This window comes from Seriola dumerili, unplaced genomic scaffold, assembly GCF_002260705.1.
Source record: "Seriola dumerili isolate Sdu_G_001 unplaced genomic scaffold, Sdu_1.0 BDQW01000266.1, whole genome shotgun sequence".
Taxonomy (NCBI): domain Eukaryota; kingdom Metazoa; phylum Chordata; class Actinopteri; order Carangiformes; family Carangidae; genus Seriola; species Seriola dumerili.
The window spans coordinates 309,847-327,784 of record NW_019174521.1 but is presented as its reverse complement, the minus strand read 5'-3'; the positions used below and the strand labels follow the sequence as shown (position 1 = coordinate 327,784).

Genomic DNA, 17,938 nt, shown 5'->3' with positions numbered 1-17,938 from the left:
ATCTTCGAACTCTTTCGGATTGAATTAGTCAGTTATTATTTTTGTTTGTCTAACCCATGTTAGCTAAGACTGGCCAGACTCAGTAGGAAAGATTACGTTATCTTTGGGCAACCAGCCTTGAGTAATGTAGGTGAATGTAGGTGTGTACATGTTCATCGTAAGTTTGTCAGTGATGAAAATATCATCTAGAAAAAAATAAAACGGTTGAATACTGTCAGCAGGTCAGTGTGCTGGTAAATTGTTCATTTAAAACTCAACAGTTTTATTTTAAGTTTTGGTAGAAAAAAATATATTTATGTTTGCTGCATCTGTTGTGTTTTATCCAAAGTTGTGCGCTTAAAGAAAAATTTTACCAGTCCGTTTTTAACATTGCGGTGTTCACATCAGTTTGCACCACCAACTCGGAATATTAGGTATGTGTGAAGCAAACATCTCATATACGCCAAACATTTGGCGAAATACATATCATTGACAATTTTTTGTTGAAGTAGTGACAGTAAGTGTTTGTGTGAAGCTGCAAAGCCAAGGTAATGATTTCACTGAGAGGTAACTAAAAAATTAATTTGTATTGAACGTGAAATACAAGAATTCAATCAAAGTCATTCACCACACATAATTATTTGGACTGGGACTGGAGTTAAAGGAATCAATAATTCAGGACAAACTTATCATAAAATGTTGCATGTGTTTTAACAGTTCAGTTCTTACGTATGATAAGTAGATGTGAAATAACCCATCTAAACCTAAACTGAAAAAATAGCAACCAAAAATGTATTAGTAATGTCACATGGGTGATGAGCGAAACTAAAGTTTCAGTCACTGCAGTGTTTGAATAATAATAAAAAATAGATCTTAAAAGTAGTATGTATTTCACTTATCATTTTTTTTTCTCATCAATATGAAAAATAGTCTCAGTCCTTATAATTAAAAAATTTATATTTTTAACAGTGATCCTATCAAAAATCTGGAAACTATCAAGAATATATTGTCATATTGCTTACTTGAAATGATTCACTTGTTTGTGTGCAATGTTGTGGCCGTATTTTGTTTTGGTTTTTTGTGTTTGTGTCAGAGTTTTTGCTGCTTGTGAAAGATATTTTTAGGATCTTAAAAGACGTTGGTAATTCATAGTAGAGTAAGTTGATTGATGAATAATTTTAAAAATGGATAATACTGTGAAACTTTTTTAAAATTTAAATATAAGTTTTGATGTCTTGTAAATATGTGTAATTTTAGGGGTGTATGAGTAGTGGTTATCAGTAAAATAAGCCAAAAGAAATCAGCATTGAGTTGGTTTATTTGTACAGACATCATGTTGGTTTGTCTCAGAGTTTATATAATAAAATATTTGATCATCTAAAGTTGAAGTCTGAGCTTGATTTTTTTATTTATTTATTTATTTTTTTAAACAATTCCATTTGTCGATTGTCAAATTAATAGGATAAAATACGCGTCTAAAATTACCTACATTGTGTAAAACCTGGAATCACTTGAACATTTTTAATATCGGTGCCAATACATTTCCTGATTTGGGACGGATACTGAACAATACTCCTTGGTCATTTTTCACCTTAAAAGCTTAACTGTAATAGATGGGATGTACATGATGTGTGACGTCAATGTGCATCCCATCTATTTCACATGTTCATGTTATCAGCATATGAGAATATCGTGACTATTTGTTTACTTCTGTATGAGATTCAAATGGTTATTTGGTCTATTTAGGTTTAATAATTATAATATAATAAAATCCATAAGTAACTGAAGAAAACTAAAAGCAAAACTTAGGAATTAAAAGAGAAATAACACCAACCTTTCTGATTCTGAATATGATATCACAAAAAATGGAAACAAATAACCAGAGAAATAAATCACTTTATTCAGCTGTGAAAAGATCAGAGAATCATCTATTCGTTTGGGGGAAAACACTCTTCTTCTCTTTGTCCATGTTTAGGTCATTCTCTTGATTTTTAGCAAAAAATGTTTTTTACATAAATCAATTCACTGTTAAAAATATTACGTCACTGATAATATGTTAATATTTTTGTCACATATTTTAGTATATAGTAGGGCTGTCCTTTTTAAATCACTTAGTCGATAAACAGGTAATTAGGATGTTTGTAATGTAATGTGTATTTTTTCCTGTAATGTGGATTAGAAATGAACTGTTTGTCATTTGAATTAACTGTAAAAGGTTTTTACTTTGTGCCAGATTCTAAAAGATTTGCCGCAATCACCTGCAGAGGGCTAATAATACTAATCAGAATTCCTCATTTACTCAACTTAATGAGTGTTTGGAAAATAATCCTATGACCATTAGTCGACTAAGAATTTCTGTCGTGAAGGACAGCCCTAATATCTACTTTTATGAATTCACTGTTAATATCATAGGTTTTGTCTTGTGGATATTGTTATCAGTCTTACTCAATATTTCCTGACAGAGCATTGTAGCACCACCATCACCACTGTCGAAGAACAAGAGGAAACCTACTACACTGGTGTCCAGTTACCACAGAAAACAAAAACACTTGAATTCAAGCCAGAGTCCAAACATTACTCTTCCACTTTAGAGAAGAAGAAAGAAAAACCAGTATTCCTTAGCCAGCTCTCCCCAGCAGCTGTAACCAGTGGGGAAACAGCCAGGTTTACCGTCAAAGTGTCCGGCTTTCCAAAGCCAACTGTTCAATGGTCTCACAATGGAACAATACTTAAGACCTCCTCTATGTATAAGCTAATAGAGGAGAGGGAGGAATACACTTTAGTAATCACCAAGGTCACATCTGAGGTTGAGGGTGAGTACTCTTGCATTGCCACCAACAGATTTGGCAAGACAACATGCACCACGTACCTTGAAGTAAAAAAGCCTGATGTTAGCCAGGCAGAGAAATGGGTTGAGAAGATGTTTAAGGTCACAGGTCAGCCTCCTACTTTCACAGTTCAGATCCAGCCTGTGAGGTGCTCAGAAGGAGGAGAGGTTTATTTTAATTACAAAGCCAACGGTGATCCAATCCCTGATGTAAAGTGGTTCAAAGGTGCTTTCCAGATCCAACCCAGTAGAAACTGTATCATTATAGCTAACCCAGATGGATCTGGCTTCATCAATATGAAGAGTGTCAAACAGGAAGACAGTGGTTTGTATACATGTAAGGCCTCCAACCCATTTGGGGAGGCGTCTTGTGGTGCTGAGCTTGTTGTGTTTAGGGAATCAGTCTCTGTTTCCCACAAACAGGAGCAGATGACAGTGGTTCAGAAGAAAGGCTACAAGGTTTCAATGACAGAACAGGCAACCGAGTCTCGCTTGTACCAGGTCAGCCTCCCAGGCCAGGACAGGGCTAGGTCAGATCAGATGGTTTATACCATCGGCACTGAGGACCGGCAGATAATTCCCAGTGAGCAAGTGGGCTCCCTTAGAGACCTTGATATCTCTGCTGCAACTGTTCATCGTGAGCATTTGACCCACCAGGCAGCAGTGCTTCAGTCTCATGAGATAGAGGAGAGAGTGTCAGTGGTTCCTACCCATCCACCTCAGGTTTCAGCTGTTCCTGCAAAACAGCTCCATATGGCAGCGTTTACATCGTCTGTCGAAGAGAGTCAAGACCTCACAGAACAGCACTGTGATCGCATTCAAAGCCCTGAGGTCATTGAGCTTCAGGTGGCTAGAGAAAAGAGGTCAAAGGTGATGTCAGCTGTTGCTGAGGAGTTCACACCACTCTCTAGTGTTAGCACAGAGGCTCTGGCTGACAGAAAGTCTGCTACGGTCAGACCCACTTCAGAATCTAAACATCTCGTCAGTGGGCATCAGGTCGAGTCACAACTGTCCATCCTGAAAGAGCAGTCTCAGGACATCCCCAAACCACAGGAGGAGAAGGGTTACAAGGTTAAGGAAGGTGTTAAGATTTTATACTCAGCCCAGTCTGCAGAAAAACGTGTGCTTGCAGAGGACCACACAACTGAACTAGCAACAGCAGATTCTGCTGTGAAGTCTTCCATTGGAAAAGAACAGCACAAACCCATCTTGGCCTCAGTCAGTGAGTCCAAACAGACTCTTTCCAAGGAGACTAAGTTCTCCATGCAAAGGCCTGCTGAGGAAATAGCCCATCTCTCTAAGGATAAAATGATGAAGGCAGCGCTAATGGCTGAAGAGAAGCAAATGCTGCAGGCTGAGCCTACTCAGCAGCTGCCAAGTCTGGACAGTGCCATGTCCATTCAGTCACAAGTAGAAGGGGAGCAGGTGTTGCACCTGCAGGTTATCACAGACCAGGATTTACTTCCATCTGAGAGTAGCTTCACCTGTGAGAAACCAGCACCAGAGCAGGCAGGAACTCGGAAGAGTCCCACTCTGCTTCACACTGTTAGCCAGGATGAGCAGAGGACAGTAGTTTGTGAGGACACATCAGAGTTTGAGTCCAAGGCTAGCACCGTGGCCATTCAGCCCCAGAAAGAGGCCCTTACTCTTCTGCATCTCCAGTCAACCCAACCTGTGGAGACGCTACCCAAAGAGGGTATTCTCTTAATTGAGAAGCCCGACCAGCAGGTGGCAACACTGAAACAAGAAAAGACAAGGAGCCATGCAGCCATCTCCGAGGAGAGAAGGGAGCTCACAGCAGATTACCACACAGAGTTGGATTTGTCTGTGACTGGAGTTCAGTCTCACCCTCGAACTGAGCCCAGGCCTCAAAACATCCTCCAGCTCTCCTACCAGCCTATGCAGCTGCCAAAAGAGACGCCAGTTACAACTGATGTCAAGCAGCAGCGGGCCTTGGTGCAAAAGGAGGATCGCTGGAATGTGATGCATGTCACCAGTGTGGCAGAAAGTCAGGCCTTAGAGGAAGGTCACACACAGAGTCTTACAGCCGTGGATAAATTCACTTGTCAAATGGCTGTAGAACCAAAAGTTCCCACTGAGCCAATCCAGATTGAGGAGAAGGAGATCTCCACTGAGAGTAGTGTCGTTCTAGAGGCAGCAGAACAGGACTTTGCTGTTCAGATCCAGGAAGGCCAGTCAGTCAGGCAGTCGATAGTGATGGATGAGAAGCGAGTGCTCATGGGTGAAATCTCTCAGGAGATCACCAAGTCTGAGTCTACTAAAGTCGTCGTCACCACGCAGCCAAAACTGTCTCTTATGGCATCAGAATCAAAAGACAGCACAGCTCTTCCCAAAGAGATGACGTTTTTGATTCAGATCCCTAAACCATCCAGTCTGAATATACGCCGTCAGCTCAGAGATGCCTTACAGTCTGCTGTGGCCAGTGACCAGCCAGTGTTACTGGCTGATGTCGTAGGCAGGTTACAGGCTGTAGAAGTACAAGAGGTCAAGGTTCAAAGAGAGCCCAAACGGGCCATGTTCACATACCTCATCACAACAACAGGTGCTCCCATGGAGATCACTCTGGCTTTTGAGGGGAAATACCCTCGGACAGCTGACCTCAGAACTGAACTGCAGGCAGCTTTCCACTCCATAGTGTACCAAGAGGCCCATGTTCTTACTTCAGAACAGCCGGGCACTATGCAGCTGGACAAACCTCAAAGGGCGCAGGTCACTTCGGCCTCCTCTAAGCAAATGTTGTCATCCATGGTAGAGACAGTTAATGTGGCAGAGAGTACAGTGGATTTCACTGCCATTAAATCTCATGCTGCTGCACTCAAGACAGAGTCTAAAATGGAAGTTGAACATGCTGCAGCTGGGCAACAGGTTGTGGTGCAGGAATCCAAAGCAGCAAAGATGGAACAATCCATCTCTTCCCAGATCAAAATTTCCACTGAGGCTCACATGGCTTTTGAGCAGTCAGTCCAGGTGTCAAGGCAGGAGGTGAGGTCAGTGACACTGAAAAGCCAAGAAAAAGATCTAGGAGCGGCTATTGTTACCACTTCCCTGCCTCCTACCATAGTCCCCACCGAACAGGCAGTGGATGTCAGCATCCAGAAGGAGCACAGGGAGGAGATCTTCAAGGAGGAGATCACAGTATCTAGGCCAGAACAGAAAGAATACCCTGTAATAGTCACCTCCCTTGAAGACTTATCTATCGAAGAAGGTAGTAAAGTAACCTTTAGCACCACCATTAAGTATGTTACAAAAGTAAACTGGTTTTTCAATGGACAATTGTTGAAATCTGGCAAAGAGTTCAAGTGTTCCAAAGACCACGACACATACATATTGGTTATCAACAAAATTGTCAAGGAGAGGCATCAAGGAGAATATGTTTGTGAAGCTGAGAATGAAGCTGGCAGGACTACAACATCTTCAAGGCTCACTGTGGTCTCAAGAGGTTTGACAACAGGAAAAATTAATGTATCATTCATTCACTCATCCATTTTCTCTGAGAATCACTAATCATTCACATGAATTGGCTCATTCAAAACCTCTGTCTTCACATAAAATGATGCATTTGTCACAGTTTCACTTTCGTCTCTATATTCATTTCATAGCTCGGCATGAGCAACTTCAGCAGGGCACTGGATGGTACTAACTCACCATGTCTTGTTTGTTCCATGTCACTTTATGGTCAAAAACTGCCTAAAGACCAGAACTGTTACAGCCATGCAAGTTTAGCTTATGGCTCTGTAGACCGTAAGCATCTTGCTTTAATGGTTGTCATGGTCCTGGCCTTTAGGCAACTTTCATGATCTTTCCATGGTCATTTGGCATGTCGATGGCAAAAAGTTCCTTTGTTTTAAACCCATGATCTGTCACATTCTCTGAGGTTCATTCTCTCCATATCTGCAATATCTCTCTGCATGCTTTCAGGGCTTCAACTTGACATTACTTCATCTTTCACAAACCCTTTGTTTCTCCTCCATTTAGCTGGAACGCTAACCCCATGAGAGTCATGTACAGTGATAGCATCTTCGTTCAGGCAGCTTTTTGTGAAACCATGGGGCTAATGTTCTTGCTATTCTTCTCCTTCACAGTCACTCCTGATTTGCCTTCCACCATTGTTGTACATTCCATCATTTCTTTTCTGTCAGTTTTTTAAATTTTTTTTTACAAACGTTTCATAGATTCCATTGCTAACATTTACCTTTTATTTTGTCTGTGTGTGCCTCAGTGCCACCTGTCTTTAGGCAGAAAATCACACCTCTGGAGATAAACATTGGCGGCCACGCCAAGTTCGAATGTGAGATTGAGGATGCTCCAAGTGTGACCTTCAAGTGGTACAAGTCTGGCATTGAGATCAGACAGGGCGAGAAGTATCGGATCCTCAGTCGCCACACCAGTTCCTCTCTGGAGCTTCTGAACCCTGTCAAAGCTGACAGTGGTGAATACACCTGCAAGGCTTCAAACCAGCATGGCACCGACAGCTGCACTGCCTCGCTCATTGTTACTGGTAAGACCCCAGTGGGACCTCTTTTAAATTATCGCTTTACCTATATGTATGTTTGAGAGAGAGAGAATTATATACACATTTGCACTTTGTTTTACTTTGAATTATTATGGTGCAATGTGGATAAACCTACATTGATCAACAAGTTGGGATCTTATTTTGGTGTTGTTTTTTTCCTCTTTTTAAAGAATTTATTCAACTTTTTTTCATGTTTTACCTGCTCTCCATAGAAATGTACCCACCGGTATTTGTATCAAAACCAGACCCAATGACTTTATATGTGGGCAAACAAGCTGTGTTCCAGTGCACACTCACTGGATCCTCACCAATGGAAGTTGTTTGGCACAAGGACAACATAGCCATCTCTTCTGAAGGGAACTATGTCATGAAATGTGAAAAGAACAAATATTCTCTTCACATTAAAAGTCTTGAGTTGACTGATCAGGGAGTGTTCCTATGCAAGGCCTCCAACAGTGTCGGCACTGCTACATTCACCACAGAACTCAAGGTTATCAACAAGCCCAGCTTTGTTAAGATCATTGAGCCAGCGTCAGCTGCTATTAATGACCCGCTGAGGCTGGAGTGCCAAGTGGATGAGGACACTGGTGTGACCGTCACCTGGACCAGGGATGGCAAAAAAGTCCACCAGAGCATGGAGTGTAAACTGTCCTTTGAGGACAAGGTGGCTGTTCTTGAGATACCCAAGTCCAAACTGAAGGACTCTGGGAAATATGTGTGCACAGCCGCTAATGAGGCTGGGAGCTCATCCTGTGAGGCTGTGGTTACAGTTCAAGGTAAGATCTTGAGAACAATGATCTTTCCAGTAGATTTGATAAAAACATATATCCCATGAAATGAGCTGGTGGGTTATTGCTGACAACTGTTTTCAGCCAACTGCAAGCTGATGCTAACACTATGCACTGCTATTTTCTTGCCTTTCCGTTTGCATCTCTTTTTCGGACTCTTCTGTCTTGGTTCCTTTGTTTTGTGACTGTCTCTCTTTTGATAATGTTTGAAAATCTTGGTGTTTTTGATCTAAATACTCCTTTCAGAGCCCCCTACCTTTGTCAAGAAAATGGAACCTAAAATTACATGGAAACAGGGAATAGCTGCTCGCTTACAGTGCTCCATTAAAGGCTCACCCGAACTTCACATCCACTGGTTCTGGAATGAGAGAGAGCTCAGTGATGGAGAAAAATATAAAATCTCTTTCAAGAATGGAGTTGCTACTTTGGAGATAATGAATCTTATGGTCACAGACAGTGGGAGTTACACCTGTGAGGTGTCAAATAATGCTGGCAGCGAGAGCTGCAACACCCTTATAGCTGTTAAAGGTTTGTCAAATATTGCATTACTTTACACTCATTGTTCAGTTCAGAAAACTTTTGGTATTAATTGCATACACTTTACTTACTCTTTTCACACCCAGAGCCACCATCTATTAGAAAAGAGCTACGGACACTAGAGGCAGTGAAGGGAACAGCAGCTCAGCTGGAGTGTGAGATCACAGGAACAGCTCCTTTTGAAATAAGCTGGTTAAAGAATAAAAAAGCAATCACCAGTGATCAGAAATATAAAATAATCTCCCAAGAGTCCTTGTCAAGGCTGGAGATCCAGACCTTTGAAAGTGCAGATGTTGGAGATTATCAGTGTGTCATAACCAATGATGTGGGGAAAGTCACCACTAAGGCTTTAGCAAAACTTAAAGGTTAGTAAATCTGAGCTTAATGAAACTGTTATAAACTGAGGTTTAATCTTGTGCTTCAGACTCAGTTTTAACTCATAATCTGTTTTTATAGAGCCCCCAACTTTTTCAAAGAGGGTTGAGAGTGCTACAGCAGTGCTGGGAAGTATAGTAAAACTACAAGGAACCATTAAGGGCTCAGCTCCCATCACTGTTAAATGGATGAAAGACTCTGAAATACTGAGAGATGATGATCCAAATATCAAGGTGGTATTTGAGAACAATGTTGCTAGCTTGTCGATAACAACAGTGGCCATCAGCCATGGCGGCAAGTATTTGTGCCAAGCTGAGAACGAGGCTGGGCAACAAAAATGTGAAGCCACCTTGACTGTGCAAGGTCAGATGACATCTTTGATGCAGGCATATCGAATTCTCGTGTCCAAACTCTTACATCTTAATAACTAATGGGTTTATCTTGTCCCAGAACCTGCCAGAATCGTAGAACCTGCAGAATCCATTAGTGTGACTGCAGGAGATTCAGCCACATTGGAGTGCACACTTTCTGGAAGCCCAGAACTCAAAGTGAAATGGTTTAAAGATGGGAAGGAAATGATCAGTGGCCGTAAATATAAGATGACTCTGAAGGACAATATTGCCACCATGAAGATTCTTACGGCAGAAAAAGGAGACACTTCAGAGTACAAGATAGAGGTGTCGAATAAAGTTGGAAAAGACCAGTGCACATGCTCAGTCACTGTCTTAGGTTAGCTGTTTCTGTTTCTCTAACATTTTATAATGCTTTTGCTGTTTTACAAATGAATGAAATATTGCAAGTATAAGCTAGTAACTTTAGTAATTCTTGTTGCTTATTCTTTTCAAAAACAGTTTGAAACTGTTAATGCATGAGATGTTTTTTTCTTCAACAATCAGATCGGATAATGCCTCCAACTTTCACCAAGTCCCTGAAAAGAGTCGATGGTAATATTGGTAATGACGTCTCCATGGACTGTAAGGTGTCTGGGTCACAACCCATGACCATAGCTTGGTTCAAAGATGACCAAGAGATTGTGTCTGGATCCAAATTCCAGCCTGAATTCAAAGACAACTCTGCTACCCTGAGAATTATTCGGCTGGAGAAGGCGGATTCTGGAGTTTACAAATGCAGAGCCACCAATTCAGCTGGCTTTAAAGAAACCAGCAGCACACTCTATGTCAAAGGTTATGAACGCTTACCTTATGTTGTGTTTCTTTGTTGTCGCAATCCTTGATTGATGATGATTCCATGCTAATATGAAATGCAATTTTTTTTATTGATGGCCCCCAGAGCCCCCAGTGTTCACCGTGAAACCAGACAACCAGGATGTTATACCAGGAACCACTGTTTCCTTCAAAGCAGCCTTCACTGGAACAGCTCCTTTGGCTGTTAAGTGGTTCAGAGAGGAAAAAGAGATTCTAACTGGAGGCACATATTTCATAAAGAAAGATGCCTCCTCAAGCTCTTTGGAGATTCACTCTGTGAAACCCAGTGATTCCGCTAAATACACTTGCCAAGTATCCAACGATGCTGGGAAGGTGGATTGCACCACAGTGCTCTTTGTGAAAGGTGCCATCTTCAGTATTGTGTGCAGCTGCATGAAAATGTCTCGACATTTTTTGGTGACATCCACATGTCTTTTGTTACTAACATGTCTTCTGTCTGATAATGAATGTTAACCTCTTCTCTCAGAACCTCCTGTGTTTGTGAGGAAGCTTGAGGCGGCCAAGCTCGTCACCAGTGGTGACACTGCCAGACTGGAGTGCAAAGTGACAGGCAGCCCTGTCATCAGTTTCAAGTGGTTCAAAGATGAGATGGAGATCAGCTCCAGTCCTAAATACACAATGGCCGTAACTGACTTAATGGCATCCCTGGAAATGGTTAATTGTACAGTAGGAGATAGTGGAGATTATGTCTGTGTGGCATCCAGCGAGGCTGGTAGTGACCGCTGCAGCAGCACAGTTACAGTCAAAGGTGGGTTTAGTACAGATGCTTCTCCTCACACTGGAACATTACCTGCTTTTCTTGAGCTTTTCATTGATTTCAAGAAGTAATTCAAAAAAACTCACCTTCAGCTTCCTAGTAAAACGCCAGTGAATTCTTTCATTTTGACTTTTTGGCATTATCATTTGTATGTGTACTCCATTGTAATGCGCTCACACGCTTGTTGTTTTCTTCTAGAACCACCATTGTTTGTGCGTAGCTTGGAGCCCAAAGATGTGGTGAAAGGTTCTGAGATGATGCTGGAAGGCCAAGTCACTGGTTCTGCCCCTTTCACTGTTTCGTTTTATAAAAACACAAAGCTAATTAGGAATGACAAGAGACACAGGATTACGGTGAAAGATGACCTGGTAGCCCTGCAGGTGCTGGCAGTAGAGGCAGGGGATGTTGGCTTGTACCAGTGTACTGTTGAGAATGAAGTAGGGAAGGCCTCCTGTGATTGTCAAGTAACACTAAAAGGTTTGTTTAGATGCTGTGGATTTATCTTTAAATCAACTTTTTTTGCTGGCACTTATAAATCTGCATTTTCAGTCTGCTTTTTAAGGTACAATACAGGTCCCTCTTTACTCATTCTGGTCTGGCAACCCTCAACATGCAATTGCTCAAGGCTACTTTATTTCTTGTGAACGTCACAGATACAGCAACATTAAATCAAGTCAAGTCAAGTCAGTTTTTTTTATACAGCCCAGGTTGTGTATGTGTATAGGGTTACCTTTCCTACACCACAATACTCAACAATAAAATCAATTTCTTGATCCACTTGAGGAAGAAATACATCTGCTAATTCAGGTGTCAGTATACAAAGCATAATTTAAGTCCAGATCAGACGAGATATTGACTATATGAATACTCACTGAAGCTCTCTGATCGGCCCAAAACGTGAGGTTCATTATATCCACAGTAGATGGTTTCCAGACTTAGACTGCGTAGCAAAGACTGAACTTGCAGAATGATGTCTGACTTTGAAAGGCTAACATTTCATAGAGGCCAATAACATGAATCTGAATTTTTTCCTTGTAGAACCACCATCATTTGTGCAAAAGCTGGAGAAACTCAGTTCGTTGGTGGGTAGCGAGGTTTCTCTGAAGTGCACACTGAAGGGCTCAGAGCCCATGACTGTGTCCTGGCTTAAAGACAACCATGAGCTCAAAGAGGCCGAAAACATTCAGATTACACATGAGAACAGGACTGCTCTGCTGCACATCACCAACTTACAGAGCAAACATGGCGGCAAATACTCTTGCCAGGTGCAGAATCAGGCTGGGAGCCAAATGTGCTCTGCTGTGTTGACAGTCAAAGGTTGGTTAAAGTACTCAATGACTTGCATTTGAAAATAAACTCTGTTTGTATCCTAGTTTGAATCTTTCCAATGGTGCGTTCAGGTGATCTTTATCAACTCATGAAGTCACACATTTCTAAGTTTATTAGCAGGAGGTTTTAATCAAATGGCTACCAAACTGTAAAATACCAGTGGTAAAATAGTAAAGGTTCAGATGTACAAGCTCCCAAGTTACTATTTTGTGACATTTGACTTAAACACTTTATTAGCATCTGGCAATTCTGTTCATCTAATTAACATGAATAAAGTCTACATACATACATACAGTATAGTCCAGGCTGCAGGGAATGTTTTATTGGTCCCCATCATTTGATGGATTTAACATTGACCACTGATTGGAAATAACTGTTTTTCACATGATCATTTTATGACCTTATGAGTTGATAGGACCAAATGTATCTTTAGAATCTTTACTCTGTTACTGACTTAAGTTCTTGGTTTGTCACTTAATTGTAGTACATCAGGTTCTTTGCTGACTGTTTTGTTTGATGTCTCAGAGCCAGCTAAGGTCACAGAGGAGGCCAAGTCTATCAGTGTGACTCAGGGGGATCCAGCCACGCTGGAGGCCAGGTTCTCAGGCACAAAACCCCTGAAGGCCAAATGGCTAAAGGCTGGCAAGGAGCTGACCTCAGGCCAGAGATATAAAGTACAGAGCACAGACACCAGCTCTGTGCTTAAGATTATTAAAACTGAGAAAAGTGACGGTGGTGAATACACCTTTAATGTTTCAAATGATGTCGGCCAAAGTTCTTGTGAGGCCACACTCACCATTCTTGGTTAGTTATTCATATGATTCACAGAACTTATATACTTTGTTTTGTTTAATTTCATTTACTTTGAACATTTTCTATCAACTCTTTTTTTCTTTTACCAACCTCAGATCAAATAATTCCACCGTCTTTTACAAGAAAACTGAAGCAAACAGAAGGTATCAAAGGATCGTTTGCTCACCTGGAATGTCTTGTATCTGGCTCCCTGCCAATAACCATACAGTGGTACAAAGATAAAAAAGAGATCCACACCGATGAGAAACACAAGTGCACATTCTTTGAGAATGTTGCTTTTCTGGAAATCTCTAATCTTGGCAGTAAAGATAGCGGCAACTATACCTGCATTGCTACCAACAAAGCAGGAACGGTCCAGTGCTCTGGGATCTTGTTTGTGAAAGGTTTGATCAGTTTGTTTTTGTATCAGTAGCTGGACGTATATAATCAAAGTATAACTACACAACTAACAGGACCTTTGCCTTTTGTGCAGCTTTCACAAGCAATGACTTCCTCTTCTCTTCCAGAACCACCATGTATTCTTGAAAAGCCTGAATCCATGAATGTTCTGCCTGGCTCAAAGGTTCTGTTTAACGTGTTGCTCTCTGGCACGCCGCCACTGACCATCAAATGGTTTAAAAACAAGAAAGAGATTTTATCCAGTGCTGACTGCTCTGTGATCAAAGATAACACCTCAAGCTCACTGGAGCTCTTCTTTGCCAAAACCTCAGATTCTGGAGACTATGTGTGTGAAATACAGAATGATGTCGGCTCCACTTCATGCCAAGCAACACTCTTTGTCAAAGGTTATTAGTTTATGTGAAATCTGAGCAGCATTTGGATGGAAACTTACACACGGTTAAATTTATAGAGATCAAAGTTTTCCACTCCTCATGTGATGGTTACATCTATTATTTTATTTTATTCCACAGAGCCGCCTAAGTTCACACGTACTCCGGCCCGTGTGTCTGTGGTCCGTCCCAGTCAGAGTAAAGCCTTTGAGTGCCAGGTGACTGGCACACCTGAGATAGACATCTACTGGTTCAAAGAAGGCTCTGAGATCAGCCCCAGTGATCGCTACAAGATGGCTTTTGTTAACTCTGTGGCCACTCTGGAAGTCTGTGGGGCTGATACCAAAGACAGTGGGATTTACTACTGTGAGGCTCGCAATGAGGCTGGCAGTGAGAGCTGCAGCATGGAGCTCAAGGTCAAAGGTTAGCAGTGTCAGAAGAAATTATGTTCAGTGTACAGGAGTTTATAGAATATAGGATTGTAAGCAATGATTTCATAAATACTGGAGGCCACCTTTACTAGATTATGTCCTTCTCCTTGAAAGAACTGTATTGGCATTGACTTAAGTTGAGTTTTATCGTTAATGTTCTGAAATTGAAAAGATTGTTTCAAACTGAGAACCACCATTATTTTTTAAAAAGTGATTCTTCCATAAACTAGCTGGCCTAAAAGATTGCTTAATGGATCTTAAATGTTTCAAATTCTGTCTCCAACAAGAAATATTTTTATGGGAAAACTTTGTTTTGTTGGTGGTACAAAATGTTTAGAAAAGAATGAATTCATGAGAAAATGTAGATGACAGTTTGCTTTCTCTAATCTCAGAACCACCATCATTTATTAGAGATCTGGCTCCATCTGATGTTGTGAAGGGCTCCAGTGCCTGTTTCGAGTGTCATGTTTCTGGGACAGGTCCATTTGAGATAACATGGCACAAAGATGCAAAAGCGATCAAACCCAGTGCTAAACATGGCTTCTCCCAGATGAACGGCACTCTGGGTCTAGAGGTGCACAGATGTGATACTGTAGATGTTGGTGAATATCAGTGTACTGTTGCTAATGAGGTGGGAAGCTGTACTTGTAAGACTACACTAAACCTCAAAGGTTGGTCGAATCAGAATTACAAATTCACATTTTTCTCTTTTAAGGTGATAACTGACTGTTTACATTAACCTTTCATTGGTTTTCTCTATTAGAACCACCAACATTTACAAAGACAATTGAGAACACTGCCACTGTTCTGGGTAAAAAGGCAGAGTTTCAGTGTATTGTGGCAGGCTCGCCCAATCTCTCTGTGCAATGGCAAAAAGATGAGAACTGGATTTTGGAGGATGCAAAGATTGAAAGAACATTTGAGAACAATGTGGCCACTCTCAGGATTCCTGTCTGTGAGGCGACACACAGCGGGAGGTATTCCTGCCAGGTGGTAAATGAGGCTGGGCAGGATAAGTGCTTTGCTACCCTCACAGTGCAAGGTATACTTGTGCTTAGCTAAATGTGGCTATTAAATCTTTCCATGGTCCTAACTTTGTTAGACACTTTATGAATTTTTGTCTTTGCTTTGCATTATAGAGCCTCCTCAGATCACTGAGAAACCTGAGGTGATAAGGGTTACAGTTGGAGATCCAGTCAGTCTGGACTGTAGAGTAACAGGCTCCCGTGAGCTCAGAGTGAAGTGGATGAAAGATGGCAGGGAGCTTCAGTCCATCAGGCAGCATAAGCTGAGCTTTGAGAACAACGTCAGCAGCCTAAAGATTCAGTCCGCTCAGCGAGAGGACGAAGGAGAGTATGTCTTCGAGGTGGCAAATCACATCAGTAGCTGCACCTGCAAAGTCAAAGTGATCGTACTAGGTTGGTGTGGAAATCGTAACAATCCTATGGTACAGAGTGACATGTTGAACAGATTTTAACAATTTTCTTATTATTCTCTTGGTAACAGAGCAAGTAATTCCTCCGAGCTTCATCAAACCCCTGGTAGACATGCAAGAGATATTGGGGTCCTTTGTTCAGATATGTTGCAAAATATCTGGTTCCCTCCCCATCAGTGTGGAATGGCAGAAAGACAAGAGCAAAATCTCTAGTGGTGTAAAACACAAACTCATTCAGCAGGACAATGCTGTGTCCATTGAAATTGAGCAGCTAGAGAGATCTGACGCCGGCTCCTACTCTTGCAAACTAACCAATGCAGCGGGAAGTTGTGAATGCAGTGGATCCCTAATGGTCAAAGGTTAGACTGTGCTCTCCAACTCGATTGGTCAAGTAATCCTAAACCAAAAGGTGAGTATCTCTTTAATCTGCTCCGTCTTGTTCTCTTCAGAACCTCCAAGCTTTGTGACAATGCCTGAATCCCAGGTGGCTCTACCCAATGCCACTGTCCGCTTCAAAGGATCATTTAAGGGAACTCCTCCATTCACAGTCAAATGGTTCAAGGACGACACCGAGCTCATGACTGGGCCGACTTGTTTTACGGGGCTGGAGGGACTATCTTGCTTCTTAGAACTCTACTCAGTGGGCGTCAACCAGAGTGGAGTTTTCTCTTGCCAAGTCAGCAATGATGCTGGCTCTGCACGCTGTAGTGCAGACTTGACAGTCAAAGGTTGGATTCTCATCTTTTCATCTCATCTTTTCAAATCAACTCTTGCGTGGCTCATCTCACTTCTGCATCACTGGCTAAAACTAGTGATTCTCTGTGACATTTTCCAGCTTCGCAGCACTTTCATTGTTGTTATTTGAAGCTTTTTCACTGCTGCAGCTTCTCATCAACAACTGTTTGTTGCCTTTGTGTTACACCTGCATTCTCCACAACCATCCTGCCTCTGCTGCTAACCCCTCATTGTCAGCTCATCTCTTCAGCTTATCTCATGTGCTCACTTCTTGCCTGCCATAACCATCTATCTAAAGTGTCTTTACATGCTTCAAGCAGCTAACTTGTCTATATTTTGGCTTTCCAGAACCACCAGAGTTTGTGCTGAAACTCCCCGCCACTAAGTGTGTTAAGCTGGGTGAGTCACTCCGCCTGGAGTGCAAAGTCAATGGCACAGCTCCTCTGAAAATTACCTGGTACAAACAGGATGCTAAGGTCACAGATGGGGACAACTACAGGACATCATTTGTTGACTCAGTGGCAGTCCTGGAATTGCTCTCCACCAGCTTTGATGATGATGGAGTTTACACCTGTGAAGCTCAGAATGATGCTGGCAGTGTCAGTTGCAGCAGCACAATTGCCGTTAAAGGTCAGCCTCTCACTGACTTCCTTATCATTATATCATCATATCATATTTTTGGTCTGACTTTCTGGTGCACTGTTTGTTCAGTGTGTTGTTTGGGTTTAAGTTTTTAGCTTAAAGTTGGTGCCCGTAACATTTTTAAAAGTTTTTTACATCTCCATGTGGTGCAATGGAGTATCGTCAAATACTCACTGCAATGTAATTGTAGACTTTTCAAAATCAGAGCCCGTAGACCGGTGGTGACATATTTCACCTAATGTGTCACACTTAAAACGCTGGAACCTTTTCGGTTTTGCACATTCTAAGTCAAATTAACAGCTGCATTCACAATTTTGCACAACACCTCTGCCATTTTAACTGTAGTTTCAACAACTCTCCACATCTAATTAATTGTGTTTGTTGTAGTTCCAATAAATTCTATAGGTCTGCCCTTGTAGCTGTAGTTCCAAAATCCTTCCACAACAATCTTGCCATCTCTTAGTTTTGACAACCATTCAGCACAACTTTTGCCATGCTAGCTGTAGTACCATCAAACACTCACAAGTCTGCCAGCTGTGCTGTAGTTCCAGAAAAGTCTCCATCAGTTCTGCCATTTTAGTTGTAGTTCCAACAAATATTCACGACTCAGCAGCTGCTACTGCAGTCCTACCGATCTTCCAATTTTTAACCTTCCAGATTAGCTGTAGTTCCAACCATCTTTAACAGCAACTCCACCATCTTAGTTGTAGTTCCAACAACCTTCCACCTTCTAACCTTCCAGATTAGCTTTAGATCCAAC

The 17,938-nt window shown here is 41.7% G+C and overlaps 1 protein-coding gene across 1 annotated transcript in view; it reads left to right on the top strand.

Moving 5' to 3' along the window:
• The window catches only part of LOC111230426 (titin-like), a 203,286-nt gene that overhangs the window by 47,853 nt on the left and 137,495 nt on the right, over positions 1 to 17,938 (top strand). Inside the window, 21 exon segments of the mRNA XM_022757167.1 lie at positions 2,442 to 6,266; positions 7,047 to 7,325; positions 7,553 to 8,116; positions 8,375 to 8,656; positions 8,752 to 9,030; positions 9,122 to 9,403; positions 9,491 to 9,769; positions 10,331 to 10,609; positions 10,733 to 11,014; positions 11,222 to 11,500; positions 12,062 to 12,340; positions 12,878 to 13,156; positions 13,261 to 13,548; positions 13,672 to 13,950; positions 14,077 to 14,358; positions 14,759 to 15,037; positions 15,130 to 15,408; positions 15,506 to 15,784; positions 15,873 to 16,160; positions 16,251 to 16,493; positions 16,885 to 17,166. Coding sequence (XP_022612888.1) covers positions 2,442 to 6,266; positions 7,047 to 7,325; positions 7,553 to 8,116; positions 8,375 to 8,656; positions 8,752 to 9,030; positions 9,122 to 9,403; positions 9,491 to 9,769; positions 10,331 to 10,609; positions 10,733 to 11,014; positions 11,222 to 11,500; positions 12,062 to 12,340; positions 12,878 to 13,156; positions 13,261 to 13,548; positions 13,672 to 13,950; positions 14,077 to 14,358; positions 14,759 to 15,037; positions 15,130 to 15,408; positions 15,506 to 15,784; positions 15,873 to 16,160; positions 16,251 to 16,493; positions 16,885 to 17,166 — 9,687 coding nt within the window.